At 39.8% G+C, this 24748-nt stretch overlaps 1 protein-coding gene across 5 annotated transcripts in view; it reads left to right on the plus strand.

Annotated features, from left to right (window-relative positions):
• Nucleotides 1-24748, plus strand: part of rps6ka3b (ribosomal protein S6 kinase, polypeptide 3b) — a 50795-nt gene that overhangs the window by 15480 nt on the left and 10567 nt on the right. The window contains exons 1-15 of one of the 5 annotated variants that reach the window (XM_015018523.1): nt 2724-2831; nt 17240-17356; nt 17436-17517; nt 18504-18584; nt 18668-18747; nt 19276-19382; nt 20051-20088; nt 20178-20320; nt 21068-21138; nt 21502-21590; nt 22639-22703; nt 22782-22884; nt 22948-23057; nt 24319-24444; nt 24584-24673. In XM_015018523.1, coding sequence (XP_014874009.1) covers nt 2790-2831; nt 17240-17356; nt 17436-17517; nt 18504-18584; nt 18668-18747; nt 19276-19382; nt 20051-20088; nt 20178-20320; nt 21068-21138; nt 21502-21590; nt 22639-22703; nt 22782-22884; nt 22948-23057; nt 24319-24444; nt 24584-24673 — 1344 coding nt within the window. In that variant the 5' untranslated portion in view covers nt 2724-2789. Of the gene's footprint in view, nt 1-2723; nt 2832-10598; nt 10946-15258; nt 15373-17239; nt 17357-17435; nt 17518-18503; nt 18585-18667; nt 18748-19275; nt 19383-20050; nt 20089-20177; nt 20321-21067; nt 21139-21501; nt 21591-22638; nt 22704-22781; nt 22885-22947; nt 23058-24318; nt 24445-24583; nt 24674-24748 lie in introns of those variants that run through there. The other 4 variants (XM_015018520.1, XM_015018519.1, XM_015018522.1 and 1 more) reach the window with 4 other exon arrangements.

Below are 24748 nucleotides of genomic sequence, written 5' to 3' on the forward strand. Positions count from 1 at the left end.
AATGAGTTAGGATTGTTATTTCTACTATTTCCTCCACTTTTTATTCAATGGAAGCATTAATACATTTTAAAATCGGACCAAATCAATTCCTGTTTGCAGGTTAGTGATATAAATCACACTTCTTTATCCTAAAGAAGACTAATGGAGTGTTTTTCAAGAGCAGTATTTGTGTTTATGAGGCTGTGAGTGACCTAAAAACGATATAAATAGTTCTTGTCGTCACTTTTATCATTAAAACTCTTCAGTCCAGTCGCTCAACAGCTTGTTAGCATTGGAGTTTTTCCTATTCTGGCGTCCAGTCTGGTCTGTATTTATTTGTTTTTTGGTTGTTCTGGTTTGTATTTGAGAGGAGAGGCAGGAAATGTACGCTCACAGACCTAAACACCTAAAATGGAAACCTCTGCCCCTCCCACGCCGGCTGGACAGGATGATGCAGAGAGAGAGAGGAAATATTGATTGATGGGACGAGGCAGCACAGGGGAGGAGAGACGAGAGGAAGATGTTTCTTCTTCTTCTCCTGTTTGGGTTCAGGCGGTGCGTTGCAGTGCGGCGACGGGCCGGTCAGTCTGTAAAAGAGGCATTGTGGGGATTGCCATTGTGAGGTCATGGGGCGGTGATGTAATCTGTGTAACCCGGCGCCACTTTTCCTGAACGCCGTGCAGCTTTCTGTGTCCAGGAACGGACCAATCAGGACGCAGAGAGCTGCAGGCCAGAGAGGACGGCCGTCTCCCTGCGCAGTCGACCCAGAAACTTTTATTTACACAATTTACTCTTTTCCTCAGTCTACTCTAATCTGATCCGATCTTCGTTTAAACCAATTGGTTTTGCTACATTTTTGCTCAAGAAAATGACACAAACTGCCTGATAGCAAAACATAAATTTGATTTGGTTTAATTAAATTAATATCAGCTTTATGACAGAAAATTTGAGCTTTCGGCTGGTTTCAAATCTTCAAACGCTGCACACACACGTGCAATTTCAAACTTTATTTATTACTTTATTTCTGTTCAGTATTTCAGTATAAGTTCATTTAATGCACAGATCTTAAAAGCAGACCTCCAGTGGTTGAAAAAGAACGTTTTGATCTGCTCACAAAAACAGATTTCTGCTTTTCTTGCTGGAGTTTCTTCAGACATTTGAACCTTTAAAAAATTATCTGGTAGAGCAAAAGTTCAGCACGTCTGACTGCTGGTGCATCATTTAAAAAAATGCACACATTTTTATTATTATCGTGTTGATTTGTGCAGAAATGGTCCCCGGCAGAATAATTCCAACATCAAAGTCCCAGTTTTTGCTGTTTTTCTTCTGTAAGCTAAATTTAAAAAGCTCCAGAGTTTGCAGAAGGAATTATATTTTTATTTAATTTAGAAATCACTCAGCAAAGCTGATTTATTTATTTTTATTTATATTTAGTGAAGACGTCTTCTGATTAGATTGTGATCTAAAACCAACATCCTGTTGTTGGGATGCAGCTAATGAAACTGATTACTGATGAAAACTCTGCGTCCTTCTGGTGGTTTTGTCTGCAAAATCAAATCAAAGCCTGGATGGTTTTTTTAACCTAAAGGTCAAGAGGAAGTAGTTTTTTCTGTTTGTTTTTGTTACATAATCAGAACTTTTTGCATAAGTATTCTAAGATATTTATCATATATTTTAGCAGATCTTTTTAAAAATATTTTTAAAAATACCAAGTTTTTTTCTTGGTATTTTGATTCAGTTTTGCATAGAGAATACAAAGAAAAGCAGCCAAAGTCTGGTCTGGCTGCTTGAAATGCATTTAAGATACGAGAGACATGGATCAGGAATTCTGCACAATAATGTTAACTAAATGTTCAAACAAAAAGACTTTAACTGAAACTTTTGCACTTTTCCACACATAATCTGTTATATTTTAAGTGAAAATATTTAATTGTTTAAATTGTTTCCATAATCACACAATAAGCAGGTTTTAAAAAGTTTGTTTCATGGCTGTAAAGCAGTGGCGTGCAGGCTAGCTGCTCCGGTGGATGTAAAGAAAACATGAAGGTTTTCTTAAAATATGCCTCTAAATTCAAGTAGATTTAGAAAATATTTCCTTTTACTTGTTTTGACTCAAGTTAACTACGTAAATGGCAAATATTACATTTATTTTCATTTTAGTAACGGTAGAAATTGCATTGTTGACATTTTGATTGAAGTTTACAGAGGCTGTAAAACGGGTAAAAACAGAAGAGAAATCTCATATTGGTTCATTCTTTAACTTTTTATTAAATATTGTGATTATTTAAAATATTAAAGGACAGAAAATGAAATACAAAATGAAAAAATAATAAACTTAAGCTTGTTTTCCACTTTGTGCTTTTGCCATTGACAGGAATTAAAACATTGTTTATCTATTTCTGTTGAAGTTTTGTGGAAAAGTTAACACCGAGTGAAATAAAAAATCCTGACGTGTTTGGCCTTCAGTCGGTGCTCCAGCCTTCCTCCTGTAGTCTTCCTCTCTGACTTCAGACTTTCATGTTTCATTTCCTGGATTTCCTCCCAAGCCGTCGTCTCTCTGCTTTAATTTGTCCTTTTATTCTCAGAACGAGCCGACAGTCGTGTGCTTCCTGCCGCTGGACGTTTGGTCGTGTTTGGGTTGTTTGCACGTTGTGGGCGGGGCCAGATGTGTCCCTTCCTGTGCAGATGCTGAGCAGGGAAACAATCACAGGACGCGCTCTTATCGCCGCGGCGAACAGCTGGACGGGTTTAGAGCGTCTGCGTTGAAGCTTTAATCAGTGCGAGTGCAGCGGCTGCAGCGGACCGACGCCATGAAGACGCTTTTGTTTTACGTCAGGAACAGACAGTACCAGGTAGAGTTCACCTGCCGGGTCCGGTTCCCTCTGCTCTGATCCGGTTCTCCCCCCGCTCTGATCCGGTTCCCCTCGGTCTGATCCCGTTCCCTCCGCTCTGATCCCGTTCCCCCCGCTCTGATCCGGTTCCCCTCGGTCTGATCCGGTTCCCCTCGGTCTGATCTGGTTCCACTCGGTCTGATCCGGTTCCCCCCGCTCTGATCCGGTTCCACTCGGTCTGATCTGGTTCCACTCGGTCTGATCTGGTTCCACTCGGTCTGATCCGGTTCCCCCCGCTCTGATCCGGTTCCCCTCGGTCTGATCCGGTTCCCCCCGCTCTGATCCGGTTCCCCCCGCTCTGATCCGGTTCTGGTTGGGCAGCTGGATGACATTCAGGCTGAAGCTTCAGGATGTTGGAGGAATTTTATTTGCATTTTTTTGTTGTTTCTCTGTTGGCTGTAAAATTTACGACAGCATGTCAGGCCTATTGTAGATATGAAAAAATTAGCAGTAAATTTCCGCCAAAAATTTCAGAAATTTTTTATAAAACCTTGTAAATTTCTGAGTTTGGAAATTCTAAAATTATCTAGAAAAAAACTGAGTTTGAAAGTCAAATTATTTAGAAAATTTGGAAATTTTGAGATTAATCAATGTTTCTAACTCAGAACATTGCAAGTTTTTTTGTAGAAAATATGTGATCAATCTCAAATTTTAATTTTTTTTCAAATAATTTTAAAAATTTTGACATTTTCCTCTTCTACAAAATTTCTGATATTAATCTCAAAATGTATGTTTTTTTTATGTTTTGAAAAATTTCTCAAAATTTCTGAATTTTTTCCAGCAAAATTTTGACTTTTCTTACTCAGAAATTTAAAAGTTTTTTGTAGAAAATTTCTGAGATTTATCTCAAAATTTGAGTTTTTTCTATCAAATTTACTCTTCCTTTCTGTTTGTTTCCACCCAGAGTGGCCGTAATCTGCTGTGGTAAAAATCTGATTGTAATTAATTATTTTGCTGCGTTAGAGATGTGATTATGTTTAATGTCTTCCCTGTTTTCCACAGCGGCCGCTGATGTTGATGATTGGCTGAAAAAGGCTTTTTGCTGCTTATTGGAGCCTTTTAAAGGTCGTTAATGTGGTTTTTCTGTCGCCGTGTTGCTGCTGCAGAAAACATTTCAGTCTCTGCATTGCTCACACATTTCCCCCTTTAAACAAAGGGACCATTTCTGGGCGAATTTGGACTTTCAAGGGATTTATTATGGTACGATTCTGTCACCGTTTGTCTCTGAAGGACAAAGGCCCAGAGTCATTTGGGTCCAAACAGAAACAGGAAGGAAGCTGATTCTTAGATTTCTGAATGGAGGAAAACGTGTTCAGAGCAGGGGCGTCCTAACTTTTTGACATGTGGGCCAAAACTAAAATAATCAAATATTGTTGTGGTTTTTTAAAATCTCTTACTCTAAGCATGTAATGTTTTATTTAAACAAGTGTGTTTGGTAAGTTTTAGTAGGAAATGTTCTCAGAATGTCTGATTACCTGAAGCAGTCCCTGAACCTGAACTTCTGAGTTTTTCTGTCGTTTCTGTAACACCAGGCCGGTTCTGACCCGGTTTCTGGGCAGGAAGTGAGGCTGTAACACTGGGCCGGTTCTGACCCGGTTTCTGGGCTGGAAATGAAGCTGTTACACTGGGCCGGTTCTGACCCGGTTTCTGGGCTGGAAGTGAGGCTGTAACACCGGGCCGGTTCTGACCCGATTTCTGAGCTGGAGGTGAAGCTGTAACACCGGGCCGGTTCTGATCCGGTTTCTGAGCTGGAGGTGAAGCTGTTACACTGGGCCGGTTCTGACCCGGTTTCTGGGCTGGAAATGAAGCTGTTACACCGGGCCGGTTCTGACCCGGTTTCTGGGCTGTAAGTGAAGCTGTACCATTTAAAACCCGGTTTCTGGGCAGGAAGTGAGGCGTGATGCTGACAGCTTTGCTCCGACACCTGAGCCTTGTTTGATCGAATCATTTGCTCCAAGTCCCGCAGCATGACTCCTCCCAGCTCCCAAAATCTGGGATAATCTCCCATTTTTAACATTTTATTCCCAAGAAGTGAAATATTCTTGTAATCTGCCTTTATGGCTACATTTCTTTAGACTTTGGCAAAATTTTTTACATTTATATTCGAGTATTTGATCATTTTCTAAGGTCTGGGTTTATTTTACTCCTAATTTGTCCCAGTCTGTTAGACAAACGATGCTTTATGTTGTCAGGTACAGAAAATGAGAACAAAGTCCAAAGAAAAACATTAAACATTAAAACCTCTTGGTGCTAAACTACTGAGTAAATCTGGCTGCTTGGAGGGACGACTTCAAATAATGATACTTTTGTTTTATGTTCATTTATCAACAAACCACAAAATTACTGAAGTTATTTAAAACATCGACTCCTCTATAAGTAGCTCCTGAAATGACTCTTCCTGGTTTTACTGATATTTTTTGGGCATAAAAAGATAAAAATTGATCCTTCAGATGATCAGAGACGCTAAAACATTGAGGAGGCTTTTCATCATCACAGCCTGAATATTTCTGGACGTCCTTCCTGTTGCTGCGACTCGTTAGTTTGGCTCGTTAGTTTGGCTCGTTAGCGACTCGTTAGTTTGGCTCGTTAGCGGCTCGTTAGCGACTCGTTAGTTTGGCTCATTAACGACTCGTTAGTTTGGCTCGTTAGCGGCTCGTTAGCGACTCGTTAGTTTGGCTCGTTAGCGACTTAAAACTGAAACTAAAACAGGAAATGTTTTTCACAAAGAATGGAAATTGAAACATTCAGCTCTGGTAGTTTTTTTGTCGTTTTTTAGTCTCTCCTGTTGCTCAGCTCTGGTAGTTTGTCTCTCCAGCTCTGGTAGTTTGTCTCTTTCAGTTCTGGTAGTTTGTCTCTTTCAGCTCTGGTAGTTTGTCTCTTTCAGCGCTGGTAGTTTGTCTCTTTCAGCTCTGGTAGTTTGTCTCTTTCAGCTCTGGTAGTTTGTCTCTTTCAGCTCTGGTAGTTTGTCTCTTTCAGCTCTGGTAGTTTGTCTCTTTCAGCTCTGGTAGTTTGTCTCTCTAGCTCTGGTAGTTTGTTCCCAGCGGGTCGGCGGTGGATCGGTTCCATCAGAACCTCTCGGCTCTGATTCAGGATCTTTTCCTCTTGAATAAATGATGAAGATCTTCATCGCTCTTCCTCATCCATTCTTAATGATCCCTTGCTCGCCCTCATATCCGCCTCTCTCCCTCTCCCTCTCTCTCTCCTCGCTCGTCCTCCCACCTCCTCCATTTTCCTCCGTCTCTTTTAGAAGAAGCAGAAATTATTCCTCTACGTCGTTTTTCTCTGACTCGGTGGAAATTTGAGTTAAAGTGAAAATGTGGGAGTTTATCTGAACAGCGTCGGTAGTTTGTTTGTCTGTTGATGCTGAAAACATTTAACTTTCAGACGTTTATTAGCTGTGAACCTGTTTATTTTCTTTTCTCTCCTTTAATGTTTAAGTTTGGACCAGAGGCTAATCTTTTCTTCTTTTATTTCCTGGAGCATAAATTGTCCCTGAATTTATTGCGATATAATTTTCAGCTAATATAGTAATAATGGACAATATAGATATAAAAGTTTAGAAATCCTGGAGATCCTTTTCTGTAGTTTGTGATGAGAAAATAAAATCTACTGTAAAAACATAAACTCATCACTTATCACGTGCAGTTTTTTTCAAAAAACATACAAAATATTTATATTTGTGATATAAATATTTATAATCTGCAGGATGTGACCATTTTTATCCAATTAATTGTGAAAATAATCGATTACTGAGTAATCGTTAGCTGGAGACCGAACTGCAGCTGAACAATAATGGAAATGTATTTTGTAGTTACAAAGATTTTTTAGCCAAAGATTTTATGGAAAACTTAAAAAAATCTAAAATGATTAGATGAAAACTGCAAAAACACAAAATCTTACCAGGCATTTTGTCTAGTTTCTAGTGCAAATATCTTAGTTCACTTAAAATAACACAAAACTTACAAGTAACTTTTCAGCAACATATAGGAGCTTATTTCAAGTGAATTATTCCTTAATACTGATTCTGAAAAGTACTTGGTATTCTGGCAGATTATTTAAATTATAACAAGACATTTTTCACGTTTTAAAGGAAATAATCTGCCAGTCGAACTAATAATTTTTCTTAAATATTAAAAGAAGTTTCTATATTTATAAGTTACATATATTCTATATATGTAACTTATAAATTGGTTTTATCTTGTCAAGACGACAAAATGATTTGGTAACATTTCTGTTTTTGCAGTGTTCATCAAATGATTTTAGCTTCTTTAAAGCTTTTATAAGTTTTCCATAGAAAAGTTGCTTGTAAGTTAGTTTTGTTTTTATTTTAAACGTACTGAATTATTTGCAGTAGAAACTAAACTAAAAATGTTTGTAATTTTGTTTTTTTTTGCAGTGTAGTGCCAGGAAAATGAAGTAAAACTAGTTTAAATCTTGAGTAAAGTTTATTTTAGATATTTTATGTATTTAAATAGAAATATTTGAAAATCTGCTCCTGTAGGTGGCGCTCTTCTTCTTCTTCTTCGTTTCCAACTAGCAGCTCAGATATTTAGCTCTCATTTAGCAGCGGATGATTTTATTGTTCCCCTGTTTGACTCACCGCTCTCTCTCTCTGTGTGTGTGTGTGTGTGTGTGTGTGTGTGTGTGTGTGTGTGTGTGTGTGTGTGTGTGTGTTATCTGAACCCACGTCCTGACACATCCTGAGCGTTTGTGTGTCTGTCAGTGCGGTGTCCATCCGGCCCGTTAATTTGATTGCGTAACGGGCTTAGAGGGCGCAGATTGTCTGGGATGGAATCCATGATCGCTGCTGCCATGGAGAAGCTGCGCAACACACACACACACACACACACACACACACACACACACACACACACACACACATCGACGTTTGGTTGATGCTTTGACCTGCTGACAGTCAAACTGTGAACAACAGTGGAAAAAGCTTTTGGTGTTGAAGCTTCAGCAGCGTAAACAGAGAGTTGGAGGATAAACATCATCATCCTCGTCCTCTTCATCGTCGGTGTGTTTGGGATTATTGCTCGAGTCGCGGCCGCATCTATTTTTATTACCGGAGTTAATTAGGATGTGAATGTGGTGTCGGCTTCCTATCCTCTTGTCCTGCCAGGTGAATAAAGTTCAAACTTCTCCAGATCCTACGTTCATTTATTTTATTTTTTTATTTGCAGCCCCCGATTAGAGATAAACCTTTTTCACTTCCGATACCGATATCTGTGGTTCCGATACGGCTCGGCGATATGGACTAAAGTTTTATCATGATATTCTCTGCTAATATTCGCAAGCCGATAAGTGAGGTTAATAACTATTTATTACTTTTTAAAAGTCTAATCGATCAAAAAAAAAGCTCTCCTTTTTTAAAGTAGCTGTATGGCTGTGAATGCATTGCTCATCAATAAAATAGAAAATAAAAAGTAAAATAGTAAAAATAAGTAAGTAAGTACAAGTAAGTACAGTGGCAGCTTTTGATTTGGGCGTTTGCCCAGGGCGACATCAGAAAGGGGCGGGGCACCCAAAAACTGGAAAATATTTTTTTTTACAAAAGTTAAAGTAATTTACAAAATAAGCTCCACAATAATTTTAAAATTTTCCCGTATTTATTTGATTGAATGTATTTATTTTTTATTAATAATATCTGTATTTATTTGTTTAATTTTGAATAAAATGACATAGAGCTGCTTTAATGTTTGGCTTAAGCTTAATTTATAAAGGATGTTTGTAAATCCTGACAGTTTTATAAACTTAATTTTGATGATAAATGGTTGTAGAATATATTCTACAACCAGAGGAAACAAAGAAACAGGAAGAAGGTACTCTGGCGTCATTTTACTGGTTGGTTATGTAACAGGTTTTAGAGAACCAGCAGGTGTTTACATTCCCAGTTTCCCTCCCAGTCCCACTGGTTCCAGTGGAAACCAGTTCACAGGGAGCCGAGGCGACAACAGGTGGAGGTAATCCAAGAAATGTCAGCGGACCGTCGACAGCATTGTGTACATTGTGTTTGGGAGAGATGGGCGGCGGCAGGTGGAGGATTTCCTGCCTGTGGGGTCAAAGGTCGCGGCGGTGGAGCTGCATTGTGTTTCTGCTGCAGAGGATCAGCTGGGAGTTTTAAACATGTTTGAGTTTCTGGTTTGCGTCAGCGTTTGTTACGTCAGCTGGATTTATTCGTCTGCTTCACCGGAGCTGGAAAAATAAAATATTTTATTTTAGTTTATGAAGTTATAAAAAATTTAACGTGTTATTTTATCAAGTGTGTCTGAAAAACCAGATTTTATTTACATGCTCTGGTTTTGTTGACAAGAAACCAAAAGTATTTGCAGTTTCTGTTAATATTTTAGGAGTTTGGCTGAATAATTAATGAGTTTTGACAGCAGTGAAACATTTTTATAACAGCTCTAACATGAGAAATTTAATGTTTCATTTTTTACCCATTAGTAAATCTTTCACCTCTTTTCCAACCAGATATTTGATAGATTCTGTGTTTAGTAATTTTATTTATTATTTTTGGTCATTTTGTTTTCTTGATATTTAAAAGATGTTCCAGTGTTAAGTCCAACTTGCATCATTATGTCATTATCAGTATATTATACAAATGGTGTTAAAACAACAATATCATCGTTTATTACAATAATTAATGGTCCAGTAAATCGTTATCATGACAGGAATTATGTCAGATTGTTCAGTTTCACCTGAAATCAAGAACCAGATGTTTAGAAAAGACAGGAAAATGATCCCAAACCAGTTTAAATTAACTTTACTAGTTTGGCAAGTGGAACGGTTGAATCATCAGCCAGAATTACTGTTGTTGAAAACTAGAAGATGTGGGTTAGTTTGTGGTTTTGGACCGGTGAGGAGCGGACAAACGGAACCATGAATCCAACTATAGGCACATAATTCTTGTTTTTAGAAAATATTGTCAAGATGGATTTATTTTTACTGGAATAATGAGTAAAAATAAATCGTAAAAGCCTCAGATTAATGTGAAATTTCTGCTCAGGATGAATGAATGCAGCCTGAAGGAGCTCCAGTCCGTTTGCCTAGTCAAAGCCCGGTTCGTTTGGGGAAGTGATCTGCCTACAAACCTCGGTCTGGGTGTGGTTGAAGTGAACTCTGGTTTGATCTGAATTCATATGTGAACGCCAAGCGGATTGGAGATCGCTCTAGAAGCAGGAAGTGGACTGCAGTGCAGGGCATTCTGGGTAAATTCAACCAAAACAAACATACTAGCCTAGCGCTTGCTAGGCTAGTATGTTAGAAAGGATAGTATGTTGGAGAAATGTCTCTTTGTTGTTAGTCAATGTTTTAGTTTCCATCTGGTGAAGAAGGAAGTTGCTCTCAGTGTCTTCAGAGGTTTCTGTGTCGTTTCCTTCAGTGGTTCTTGGTGCAGCGCCCCCACAGGCCAGGAGGGGAACAGGTTGGTTTGACTCAGAGCAGCTGGAGGTGGAGCAGATGGTGGAGTTTTGGTCTCCAATCAAATCAGTTTTATGTGACAATCAGTGTGAAAACACAAGGAAGACAAACCAGCTGTTTTTCTCCTTATCTTGATTCTTTTTAGTAACTCGGCTGATGTCAGCATTTGGTTCATTCTAGTATTTTAATCTGTGAATTAGAAGAAGTTTTAGAGATCAAACAGTCGGCTTGGTTATTTTATATGTAAATAAGAGATAGAAACTTCCTTCTGAGCATAGATAGCCACCTTCCCATGTCGGGGAATTTGCAGTGGGAGTTGTGCTCCTCGTGGTGTTTGGTGATTGGTCAGCGGCAGCGGGGATCTCCAGGACATCTGCTGGAAACTCTGGGTGGAAGGTTACAGCTGCAGTCCTGAGCACAGGCAGAGACCTCGCTCTGCTCAGACGGGGATCCCACTGCGCTGACGCACCATGACCGGCTGCTCCGCCGCCGCCGCCGGCCTGGTCAGAGCGCTGAGGCGCCGCCTGAAGTCCCTCCGGCGGCTCCTGCTCTCCTCCGGGTCGGACGGCGCCGCTGGCTGCTGGGAGAAACCCGGGCTGGAGAAGCTGAGAGCTTTAGAGTGTTGTGGACCAGAATCCCTGAGTGAGGCTGTGAGTAATCCTGAGATTTAACGCTAACAGATGTTTGTTTTTATACGTTTCTCAGAAAACGGTGGAATGGTTTCAGCTGCAGAAACTCCTTACCAAAAGCTTTTAGTGCAAATATGTCAGCACAAGACAAAACTAACTCACATGTAACTTTTCAGCAAGATGTATAGGAGCTTGTTTCAAGTCACTGATTCCTTAATATTGATGAAAACGTTCTCGTTCCATTGGCAGATAAAAAACAATTTCCCCCGTTGAAATAATCTGCCAGAAGTTTTTAAACTTTATTCAGGAATTATTGACTCAATAAGCTTCCCAGAGGAAAACAACCCAGATTAAGATGTTTAGTCTAATTAATTTTATCAACTCAGTTCCTGTCATAAACAGATTTATCTTCACTGATATTCTGTTGGAAAGTCGGATTATTTCTGTTGTTTGGCTTCATGTGTGCAGAATAAACCTTTACAACTTGTGATTACCTGCAATAAAAGGTGAATAATCTGACTGCAAACACTGAATAAACGGATAATTAATCATCTGGAAACAGGATTTTCCTTCTTATCCGACAGAACGTAGCAGCTCTTCCCTTAACCTCTAGTTTTTGTTGTATTCGTTACGTTTTAAATAGTATTTAGTGTAATTTTTTTCCAGGTTTGTTTCAGAAACGTTTTTGCTCAGAGGATAAAAACCGGCTGACGGTTTGAGTTGATGTAATATTACTGCTGCGTAATGTTCCCACTGGGAGGTTTGCTCAGCTGATTGAATTTGCTCACATGGCCTCTTAATTATAATTATAATTATCTCACAGATGTGAAGCCTGTTACTGAGGCCAACCTGTCAGAAATTATCACCCGAGTCGCAGAATAAAGAAAATATGGACTTTGACTTTCAGCTAAAGATAAAAACTGTCAGATGTGGAAAAATGTAATATGTTTAAAACCATGTTGGATTTTCAGGTTGGAGTTGGTAACAAAGCTCATTGAAATTTAGTCGTTTAGTTGAAATTTCTGAATGAAATTCAGACCAAAATTTCTTCCAAACTGTCAGATTTCCTGTAATCCTTCATTCTGTTCTTCATCAGCAGTTCTCAGAGTTTCTGAGGCTTTAATTTGAGTTTTTCTTGGGCTTCTGCAGCTTTTTCTCTGGTTTTCAGTGCAGGCCTGGGCGGCGTTCAGAGGAATGTTTTTGTTTTGGTTGTGAAGGAACATCTTCCTCACATATGAATCATTCAGGCATTAAAAGGCTCGTAAACTCGAGGGTTGGTCCGGTTGTGTTTTCAGGATGTTTAGGCTCTTTGTTTCTGTGAGTTAGTCACAAAAACACCAGGCATCATTTCTTTACAGCGTTGATGAACCAAGTATGGAGAACTATGGATTATAATATTTTAATTTGATTATCTTGAGCTGTTTTATCTTATTTTACTTTGTTTAGGCTTAATTTATCCCAGTTTGCTAATCCTGTCTTACCTGGTTTATTTTTCTTATTTTAGCTCCTATAAACTTTGTTTATGTATATTAAACAAACCTTGACTTATTTTAGTTTATTCTAGCTTAACTGTGCTTAGTTTAGTTAATCTGAGTTTTTTAGCTACCCTAAGATTAACTATGCTTTTTTAAGCTTTGGCTCTAAAATCTTAATATTTCTTAATTTAGCCTATTTTACTTTAGTTTTTTGTCTTATATCTTTTTGTATCTTAGATAATTTCTCTTTTTTTTAATCTTACTTTATTTTTGGTAATCTTAGTTTGTCTTGTGTTTAATTTGCTGTATATTTTTACATTCTGTTAGTTAATTTTGCAGTTTATTTTATCTTTTTGTGTCTTTTTATGTTTGGAGTTAATATCATTACATCATATTATCTAATTTAGTAGCTCTGCGTGGCTAATCTTTACCTTAACTTGGCTTATTTTTGCTTATCTTGTATCTTTTATATCTAGGTTCATTTTTGAATATCTTTTCTTGGTTAATTTTATATCTTTGTGTTTTTTTAGCTTATTGTTTATCTTATCTTGCCTGGTTTAATCAGGGCTTTCAGTTATTTGCCTGTTTGGCCGGGTTTTATTTATTTTCTGTCCCAGTCCTGCTTTATCTCACTGATTTCCTGCTGATTTATGAGAAATTTGATGTTGCCAGGTTTTTATTAACACATGATTCAGTCACTGAAGGGAAACTTTTCTAGTTGTTTAATCAACGAAAAACTTTTTTTACCTTTTATTCCATAACTGTGACTCAGAATCCATCAGTCAGCAGAGGAACTGGAAAAAATTGAGAAAATTAACTGCTTCTGTGCCTGTTTTCAGTTCTGATTGCTTAATTTTTATCATTTAGCACCATAAATTTGCAGGTTAGATTCCCGTGTGGTCGGACGCAGGTGAGCCGAACCTGAGTTTGCTGCTTTGTGCGGTTTCTGCAGAAACAGGTGCAGGACTTTCAGTTTTTATTCCTATAATCAGGAGGTGCTACATGAGCATCCTGTCACTTCGGCTCTGATCCTCCATCTGCGATCTGACTCACTCTCTCTCTCACACACACACACGCGCACACACACACACACAGACACACGCACGCGTGCGCCATGATTTCAAATGTCAACATTCAGAAACCTGTCAGCCCTCCAAGCGCCAACAAACCGTCCAGAGTCTGTTTCTATCAGCTGCTGTGGCGTTCAGGTGCGCCGTCGGTTCAGTCAGGTGGGAAACCAGTCAGAGCCGCGACGCTTTTGAAGCTAATTACATGCAGCGCAAATTACATGTTTAGCTGCATAATCTTTTTATGGAAACTGGAGCTGCTTTTGTCTGTGATGTCATGATTTTGGATGGAAATTGTGTCATCAAATATAATGGAGAATAAGATGAAAAAGTATCAGTTTAGATTAGGACTGAAGCGATTAATTGTTATTAATCGGTTATTGAAATAATCATTAACTGATTTAGTAATCAATTAATCGTTGGCTTTTCAGACTAAAAAACTACCATCTGCTGAAAGAACAACACATTCAGGGCAGTAATTAGGCCAAAACTGTACAGAAAATAGACACATTTTGCATTTAAGATGAATAAAAAAACCTTTTATCTGTAAATCTATTCAACCCAGAAATCCTCAAACTACAGTTTTAGCTTCACCTGGTTCAATTTCCTTAAAAAAACAAAAACAAACTATATTTAATTATTAATTAGTTAATCCAAAAAATATTGTTGATACTGATATCAACAATATATTTGATATTTTCTGCTGGACTGTTGATGTTCAGTCAAGCAGAAAGTTTTGACATGTTAGAAGTATTTTTTAGCTACAGATGCTACAAATGATCAATAGTTCACTAAAAGGAATGCTGTTTTGACACAATTTAGGCAATAAAATGTTCATTTTTTTGTTTGAAAAGGAATTAAATTATTGATATGTATTTTTCAATATATAAAATAAGCTTAATTGGTTAAATGAAAAATCTCCACAATATTCTAATTTCTTTTATCCGATTGTCAGAATAGTTGATAGATTGATCTATCTGAAGCTCTTCAGAGGGCAACTACTAAAGGTAATCCATTATGCAAATTTCACATTTTACATGTTTTTATTCCTCCATTTTGGTTTTCTTTTTGGTGTCTGGAAACTGAGCCATTTCAAAAACTTCATGATTGTTGAGTCACAGACCAACAACCAAGCAACCTCAGCAGAGCTCTAGCATGTTTGGTCAGTTTGTTTTACCGTTGTATGCTCTGTACAATGGCTGCTGGAAAAGACAAGAGTTTTGTTGTTGGCTTTCCATCCAGAAACCACTGGCTGCTTTTCTGTTGGTTGTGCAGGAGGGGCCACTTCTGCTTTTCAAAGATGTATTGTTGTGTAATTGTGCATCTGTTTGCAGCCATTTTCTCATGGAGTTGAGTTGGGGGGCGTGGCTAAAAGCAGCTTATTTGGACTTAAAGTGACAGAGCTCATTCTGAAAATAGACTAAAGTCTCCACTATCAAAGAATGATTTTATGCAAAAAGTGTATTGAACATGATTTGTATAGGCCATAGATGCATCCTAACCTGTTCAAGGAAGCATTATCGGTCACTTTTAACAGTGGATTTGAGTTTTAATCTAATTTAACCAGAGAAACTGGAGATTTCTGCTGCACAGCTTCCCGTTGGGGCACAAAAACTGCAAACAAAGAGACGAAGAGGTGCAAACTGGAAGGGAGAGGTGAGAACAGATCAAGTAAAGATAGAAGAAGTGAGACGGAGGGAGCAGAGAGGGAGGAGAGAGAGGGAGGAGAGAGAGGGAGGCGTTGTCTCAGGGAGAGAGAGAGGCAGCGCCGGCTCCGTCCTGCCGCCTCGCAGTTGATGCTTGGAGCATGTTGGCGCCACAGAAGCTGAGACGTTTTCGGGACTACAGGACCCAGAATCCTCTGGGGCAGCCGGCAGCCGGCAGGTCGCCCACCTGGGAGCTGCAGGTATGCAGAGGAAGGGGATGCCGGGTTTATTTACCTGTTTGGTTGGTGAGTTCAGGATCCTCAGCAGGAGGTTGTTCACCGTTTCTGGACTGCAGCAGGTTTCAGGGCGTCTCCATGACAACCGGGATTTCCTGCTGTTTGGATGACGAACAGGTGGGAAACCTGTGACTCGCATGAAACGGAGGGAGAAACATCTGATCGCTCCTGGATGTTTCTGCAGCTCCGGATGAAACCCTGCTGGGAATCCTCCAACGAGGAAAAACGAGTTTAGAAATCGATCAGTAATGGCTCAGCTGCTCAATCACCTTATTGATCGGATACAACCTGCTCTGACCTTGTTGTTTAAGTGTTGCATGCAGATTTCAACACATCGGAACCAGGCTAGGTGAAACCGGGCCGATTTTAATCAATGTTTATTTCCATCTTGTTGCTGTTCTTGTTCGGTCATGTGACAGTGATGCAGTGTTGGATTGTGGGTAATTTAACTGAGGTAGAGAAGCAACACGAACTGCGTTGTGTTGTCATGTTTTATGGTTTCAAAATGTTATATTTCTAATGAAGACCAAAACGATTAATCATGATTGACTATTGAAATAATCGACTACTTTAGTAATCGATTAACTTTAATTTTGTGGAGAAAACATAACATTGCAACTGGAAGATGTTTTAAATATCCAAAATAAAACAACCAAAAATAAGAAATAAAAATTAAATAAAAGCTGCAAGCAACCTAAACAGAAAATAAATTGGATTATGATGTCTCTGTAAACAACATAAATGTTAATTTATCATGGAATCAGGCTGGTCCGATGTTTAAACTGATATATAAAATACAAAATCAGTAAATATTGCTATAAAACAACAGTAAATGTATTGGTTTTGGTCTAAATTTTAAAATCGGTGCATCCGGCTGATGATGTTTACAGTCAAATCGTTGCACATTAATTTTAATGTGAAGCACTCAGCAGGCAGGACGAGGAAACACATAAAGGCATCGATGGAAATCCATCAACCTGAACTGGAAACAACAGGATCCTCTTTTGTGTACTTCTAATTTTAACCTGGAAATGGAGAAGAGAAGAAACTTAAAAATAAGTTTAATCTTAAAAGTTCTGGTCCGGATGAGGAAATAGTTTGTCTGCTGGTTGAACAAATTTACATTTTAAGTGAAAATAAACTTGATTGTTGTGTAGACTGAGCTGATTTAAACTGAATCAGATTAAAAATAAACACATCAGGATGACTTTGGTTGGAAAATAAGGAAATAATTTACATAATAATTTATTCCAGGCAGGCGGAGCAGCAGCCAATAAAATGATTTCACTCTAATTCAGTTTTCAGGCTTTGGGGGATTTATTTCACACCTACATATTTTACCAAGGAGGCTGTAGAAATAGAGTTGGGAGAAGAAAGGAATATTTAATATGCTATAAATGGAGGAAATGAGGGGAAAATGGAAAAATGAAGGACAGAAGTGGAGGAGTTGGTGAAAGTTTAAAGGAAGGAAAAAAGAAGGAAGAGATGCTTATTGTGGTAATTTCCTGCTTCCACCAGATGAAAATATGATATTTAAGATTAGAATATGACATCAGACCAATAACAATGTTTTAATCCATACATCTGTTTAAAGGTTTTTGTTTTCAAAATGTGAATTTATTCTAATTTACTGAATATGACCGTAGTAGAAAGAACTGAGGGAGGAAATGACGAGAGATGGGAGGAAGTGAAGAAAAAGGAAAATATGTCACAGAGTATTTTTAATCATTTTCCAGGAATGGAAAAATGTTTTTTTAAACTCTTCCTCCATCTGCTGAGTGAAACTCTAAAAATAAAGTTCAACATGATGACGATGGTGTTTGTGCTGCAGGATGACGTCCCCATCAAAGAGATCAGCATCACCCACCATGTGAAGGAGGGGTCGGAGAAGGCCGACCCGCGGCAGTTTGAGCTCCGGAAGGTTCTGGGTCAGGGTTCGTTTGGGAAGGTGAGTCGGTTCCGGTACCAGGCAGCGGCAGAGTCTCCATGTTTTCGTCTTTCTGAATGAACTCGCCTCCGGTCTGCAGGTGTTTCTGGTGAGGAAGGTCACAGGACCGGACGCAGGTCAGCTCTACGCCATGAAGGTCCTGAAGAAAGCCACGCTGAAAGGTAAACACACCTGGATGAGCCTCTTTCCTCCTGAAAACTCTGGAAATCTGTTGCTGTGGTTTGGATTCAGTCCAACAATCTGCTGCTTCCAGATCACAGGAACCAGAACGGTGCATATTTGTAAACAATAAAGAAAAATGTGCGTCCACAGAAACTGGTGCAGTGAGTCCACCGGGCCAGTCGGTGGCGCTGTAGCACAGTGAGAGAATGACAACAAGAACACAGAACTGTTGCCATATTGAGCATATGAGAGCCATTAGAGATAGAAAAAAAAGCTAATGAAATTTTTAGATTAATTTCAGAAATTTTCTAGAAAAGACAAAAAAAAAATTCTGATCTCCAAAAGTCACAAATTTTCTAGAGAAAAAAACCTCATACATTTTGAGATTAATCAGAAATGTTCTAGAAAAATTGGACATTTCTGAGTTTAAAAAGTTTAACATTTGTTTGAAAAACTGATATTTTGAGATTAAGAAGCTTTTTAGAAAAAATATGGAGACTTCTAAATTTTGAAAGTTGAAATTTTTCTTGGTGTCAAAAGAAAAAAAAAAGTTTTAAAACTTTGATACAAAAGATGGCTCCAAACCAGGAAGTAGACTGCAGCGCAGGGCATTCTGTTTTGGTTTTATGGGGTGTAAATACCGTCTGTAATCCGTATTTACATGGATTACAGACGTACAGAGTCACGGTGAGTCTGTTTTATTGAAGCTATAAAATCGTGTTTCTTCTTCTGTGGATTCTCGGACGTCATCTCCCAAAATGGAATTTCACACTTTCTCATGAGACGGACGAAAAAAGCAGGAGGGAGAAATAAACCCCAGAAAGGAGGCTGATCTCCAACCAAACACCATCTGCTGCTGCAGACGAGTCTGCTGCATCCTGATTCATCTTCATCGCCCTCCTCCTCTTCCTCTCCGGAGCTCAATCAAGCGGCGCTGCTGCACCTTTGGCTGCCGGCTTAATCTGGAGGTTTCTGTGTTTTCCAGTTCGCGACCGGGTCAGAACCAAGATGGAGAGGGACATCCTGGTGGAGGTCAACCACCCCTTCATCGTCAAGCTCCATTACGGTGAGTCGGCCAATCGGAGAGCTCCGTGATTCGCCGATCGGCCAATCAGAGAGCAGTTTGGGTCTCATCTGTGTCGTCTGCAGCGTTTCAGACGGAGGGGAAGCTTTACCTCATCCTGGACTTCCTGAGAGGAGGAGACCTGTTCACCCGCCTCTCCAAGGAGGTAAACGCTCAGCATGGCTAAAACTAAGTACACCCTCAGCAGGGAGACGCTGTCAGAAAAACTAAGTACACCCTCAGCAGGGAGACGCTGACAGAAAAACTAAGTACACCCACAGCAGGGAGACGCTGTCAGAAAAACTAAGTACACCCCGTGATCCAGCAGCTTGTAGAGCTGGTGTTTAAAAAATGAGATCTAATCCAGTCTTCAGCTTCAGTTCATTAAGTTCTGCACAGTGCTCTGAAGGCCTGGACTTTGACTAGACTAGAGGTCTAGTCAAAGTCAGGTCAGCCAAATGAAAGTGGTTTAAAGCTGCAAATGTCATAATTTTAGATAAACATCTATCGGAAATTTGTTGCCATTTTATTCTTATTTTTTTGTTTGCCAATTGCTGCTGGCTAGTCTGAAGGAGCTGGGTGGGGGAGGAGCTGCGTCTGCTCGATGTTTTTCAGGTTTTCAATGTTTCCTCAGAGGAGAACGAAGTTTCTCCAGGATCTGACCTCTGACCTCTGAGCCGTTTCTCTGCTGCAGGTCATGTTCACCGAGGAGGACGTGAAATTCTACCTGGCGGAGCTCGCTCTGGCGCTCGACCACCTTCACGGCCTCGGCATCATTTACAGAGACCTGAAGCCTGAAAAGTGGGTTCACACACACACACACACACACACACACACACACACACACACACACACACACACACACACCCCTACACTCAGCTTACTTAGGGAAATAAAAACCAAAACAAACTAATTTTCTGCAGAAAGCAGAAGCTGCGTTGGTTCAGTTTTATAGTCGCAACAATTGCAGTTTTTACAGATACACCGATTTTTGATTAAAATTTTAACTGCAAGATCTGTAATTAACTCATTAATTAATCACATTTTAATACTATATATTGACAACATATGTATAAACTTATGGCTTGTGTTTTAGGTTGCCAACATTATTAATTTAATAATTAAATAATTAAATTTAGAAATGTAATAAATTGTTAAACTGCTAAATCCTTAGAAATTGTTAGCAATTTAATATTATTGATAATACAGTTTTATGTTTCATAATGTAATAATTTAGCTATTTTTGTTTAAGTTGTAAAGTTAATTATACTTTGACAATGTGTTTCACTGCGTTATTTGAAAATGGTCTCAAATCAACAATATTATCCTTGATCACGACATTTACTGGGCCAATTTATCGTCTAGGAAAGTTTGTTATCATTACAGGCCTTGTTGTGTCTTTTTATTCAGTTTATTATGTAACCCTGGTTTTATAACCCTGCCATTATAAAGCGTCTCTGTGTTTCCAGCATCCTGCTGGACGAGGCCGGACACATCAAGCTGACAGGTTGGTGCCTCTCTTCTCGCTCCATCTTGTTCCCCTGCTGCTCATTTCAGCTGCTGCCGATCCTCTGCTGACGTTTCCTCTCGCCTCAGACTTCGGCCTGAGCAAAGAGTCAATAGACCACGAGAACAAGGCCTACTCTTTCTGCGGGACGGTGGAGTACATGGCGCCCGAGGTGGTGAACCGGCGGGGGCACACGCACAGCGCCGACTGGTGGTCGTACGGCGTACTCATGGTGAGGCGAGGCGGAGAAATAAAAGAGTAAAGATGTTGGACATCCAGTTCAGGTCTGGATCTAGGTCAGCTTTACAGTGTGATGGCTTTTAAACTCCAATCTGACTGATAATCTTTTATTAATTTGCAACATAAACGAAAGTTCAAGAGAACAAAGCAGCAGATTCTACGTCAATTTTTATTTAACCATATTAAAGAATCTGGGAAGGATTATAATGGATTTCTAAGCAACTTGAAGTTCAGAACAGAGAGAAATGTTACTTCAGGCAGATCTTCCTGTAAAAACCCCAAAGAGCTCCATTTCCCAGCTAGCAGGTCAAAGGTTAAAGTCAAATTGGTGATCAAGGGTTTCAAGGGAGGATATAAGTTGAAGTTAGCGGTTTAGCATTAGCCTCCACTAATCTGCTTTGTGACAGATTTGTTAACCCGATGTTTATCTACGGGGATGTAGAGATGAACTGTGATGTGAAAGCACAGAGAACCGTTGATTTTCTAAACCCTGAACTGAAGCAGAAGAATCTGATAACGACTCAAACTGCAACTTCCTGTCGGATATTCTTTGGTGCTTTTCCTCACTTTCAGTCTAAATCAGCAGAAAAGTAAAATAAAGTCACTTTTAAAGAAAGTGTAGGAGCTTGGAAGCCATTTTTAGTGGAAGAAGTGGGAGGATAATGAGTTTATCAGAGTTTATAAACACTGTGAAACCCATCAGATCTGACCAGGCTGCTGCTTTTGTTCTTTTTCTCAGTTTGAGATGCTGACGGGAACGCTGCCGTTCCAAGGCAAAGACCGGAAGGAGACGATGACAATGATCCTCAAGTAAGACACTTTATCCAGCCGCCGCGCTCCGATCCCATCGGCTTTAATTTCAGCGCAGAGACGGGGAGCAGGGCGGGAACTGGAGCTTTCTGACAGCAAAACCTGAAAAGTGGAAGTGAAAGAGCGAATGTGATCATGTGGAGCGTGTGAGAACGTCTTCGGAGAGGAAACGTTAACCTCCGCTGCTTCCTCCGGCTCCCTTTCACTGTCGTCTGCAGGAAAGCGCTGAGGCGGCGCTGCAGACTGCTGATGCTGCTTCCTGCGCAGCAGATTATCATCGCGCTCCGCTCTGGACACACAGTACGGACGTCCAGTTCTGTGGCTCACGCTGCTCTGTTTGTCCTGCTTCTGTTTCCTCTGCAGAGCCAAGCTGGGAATGCCGCAGTTCCTCAGCTCGGAAGCTCAGAGTCTCCTCAGGAACCTGTTCAAACGCAACCCAGCCAACAGACTGGGTAAGATGTTCAAGCATTCAGCATGCTGAGGGGAGCAGAACGTCACCTACATACCTGCAGCTTTATGGTTTAAACAGGGATTTACCGTCACATTTATGGCAGAAACTGCTGTCAACACCATTTATTTATTAAACAGAAAAGCTGTGTGCCACTAAATGATGCTCTGATTAGCTAATTATCATGAATCTGAGCCCATTGATGCTCCGTTTTAACACAACGCCAAGGTGGAAAGACAACAGCAGCGACCTTGGAGAAGCAACTGAAATCATCAGACAAATGACCAAAAACTAAACTTTATTTATCCAAAAGGAAATTAAATGTCGTCATAACTCTAAACATCCAACATCTGACTGAAGGCTGACAGCTTCTCCAACATGCTGCCACCACGACGCCTCAGTCAGAGGTTAAAGGTCATGAAAGGACACTGTTTGGACGGGTGGAAGGAGAAAGTTTGGTTTGCAGAATCTGAACATTGTCTTTGTAGAGCTGGTCAGCACGGTGGTGGAGGTGTAGTGATATGGGATTGTTTTGACCCCAGACCAGCTCTTCCATTTTGATTCATCTGGTTAGTTTTAGGTTTAAATAATGTTATATTGGATCTAATTAATTAGAAACAACCAGTAATAAAGCAGCAGCTGCATTTCCATTAACCGTGTAGTTAATTTGACATTTAGAAAACAAATCTGCTTAATGGAAACCCGGCAAATTAAAAGGTTTTGACACTAAGATGGTTTTTTTGGCAGTTTAAACTTGGATTATTTCACAAAGCTGCCATGGAAACACTTTCTTTGCATCACGAGTCACATGATCAACTATCTGGTGTTTCCACTGGCAGAAACCACGAAGAAGAAGCCGACAGGAAGTGACTAGACAATGATTTTAATGATTTGTAGCTTGAACAAACTTATTTATATATAATTTTAATCAATTTCTTATTTAATGGAAATAATTGCAAAATTGTGTTTTTTCGCCAAAGTTTTTCACACATTTGTGATGGAGTTTATGATGCTTGGCGTTGCTATGGAAACTGAGGTTTGTTTGCTTTCAGGCGCCGGCCCGGACGGCGTGGAGGAAATCAAGAGGCATTCGTTCTTCAGCCGGATCGACTGGAACGTCAGTCTCTGCAGAAACCAAAGACCTTCTTGTTGTTTCTGTTCCTCTGGTTGAAGTTTCTGTTTCTCTTTCGCGTAGAAACTTTTCCGCAGAGAAATTTCTCCCCCGTTCAAACCGGCCGCCGGTCGACCTGACGACACTTTCTACTTTGATCCCGAGTTCACGGCGAAAACGCCCAGAGGTACGCTCTCGCTCGCCCTCCCCTGCCCTCTGTCGTTCCCACGGTAACGGCTCGTCTCCTCAGACTCGCCAGGCGTCCCACCCAGCGCCAACGCCCATCAGCTCTTCAGAGGCTTCAGCTTCGTGGCCATAACGGAGGAAGAGCCGACGCCGATGCCCAATACCATCGTACAGGTGAGCAAACACTCTGCCGCTCCGAGGTAATCAGACCGTCTGGGTCAGACCTCAGCGGACGGAGGCAGAGATTAAAGCTGGAAGAAAAGATGAAAGTCGAGGCAAAAACACTCCGAATGTTTCTGCTTTTCTAGATGAATGCAGCAGATTTAATCATTCTGGGTAGAAAATGTTCAGCTGAACAGAACGAGCAGAACTGTGCTTCCTATATTCCTGCAGCAGCTTTCAGACACGAGGCAAAGCGCTTTAAGAGCATCAAAGGAAGAACAAAGGATAAAAGCTAAAGATGTGAAAGACAAAACAAATATTTAACAGTTCATCCGAAGCTGCTGGTAGTTAACGGGTGAGAATTTATCGTTTATTGTTAAAGTGGAGGTTCTTCTTATTGTGATAAAGTGGAAAATAAATTATAATTAATTATGTCTGAAACCTAAAAAAAATTTTTTTTTACAATTTTCTCCACAAGAGCATCTGTATATACGAATACTTTTGCAAATAATTCTGATAAAATGCGGTTACTACATGCAATTTATTGATAAGAAACATTTTTTTGTCACATACTTTGACGTTCATCATATTGTATGGCAACAGTGGGCTTTTATCGTAACGTTAATAATTTATCGTGACAAATTTTTTATCTAATAATAATTTTTATTTATTTTTTTACGTTAAATTCCAGGAACGACATTTAAAACCCACTAACCTGTCTTCATCGCTGGGTTTTATTATTTTTTTCTCCACTTATAACTTTGTGTGCAGCTTAGTGACGGAAATCACGCTTCTTTATGCGACTGGTGTCATAAGGAAGCATGTTACAAAATGTTTTTCAAGGTTATGTGTTTGTGGGGCTGTAATTGCTGTGACACACAGTTACAGTCATATAGTTACATAAAAACATTGTAATGAATAGATCCTGTGGTCACTTTTATTATTACCACAATGGTAAAACCTTAATTCCATATTGTTTACTGCTGCTGTACGCTGATGACGCTCATGTTTGTACTTGTCTACTTCAGTTGACAGTGAAAAGATGTAAAAAATTCCTGTGGGAGAAAATAAACCAAATGTTTTGATTTGGTTTTTCCAAATCCATTTGGAAATTTTTTTCTTTAATAACTTTTTTATTTAGTTTAGTTTAAACATTCATGGGAACCTTTGGTAGCGTTTCACAGATTGTCTTGGTGAAAGTGTAACATATAATCTAATCTTCTTCCCGTCTGAAACTCGGACCGATTTTGTTCGTTTGGTGTTTTTCTCGCAGCAGCTTCACAGAAGCACGTCTCAGTATTCGGACACCTACGAGATCAAAGAGGACATCGGCGTCGGCTCCTACTCCATCTGCAAGCGCTGCATCCACAAAGTCACCGGCATGGAGTACGCCGTGAAGGTAACCGATGAAAACATTCCTGCTGCCGGACGTTCAGCTGGGCTTCAGTGGAAGCTTCTTGTTTTTTCCAGTTTTCTGGTGGAACTAGATCTTATTTTTACAAATTTAACTTTAAATTAAAGAACTGATTTTGTTCCAGATCATCAACAAGGCCAAGAAGGATCCAACAGAGGAAGTGGAAATCCTGCTGAGATACGGACAGCATCCGAACATCATCACCCTGAAGGACGTGAGTCGGATGGATGGATGGGTGGATGGGTGGATGGATGGATGGATGGATGGATGGATGGATGGATGGATGGAT

This window comes from Poecilia latipinna, unplaced genomic scaffold (assembly GCF_001443285.1).
Source record: "Poecilia latipinna isolate Pla-1442-1.1 unplaced genomic scaffold, P_latipinna-1.0 Scaffold2286, whole genome shotgun sequence".
NCBI classification, from domain to species: domain Eukaryota; kingdom Metazoa; phylum Chordata; class Actinopteri; order Cyprinodontiformes; family Poeciliidae; genus Poecilia; species Poecilia latipinna.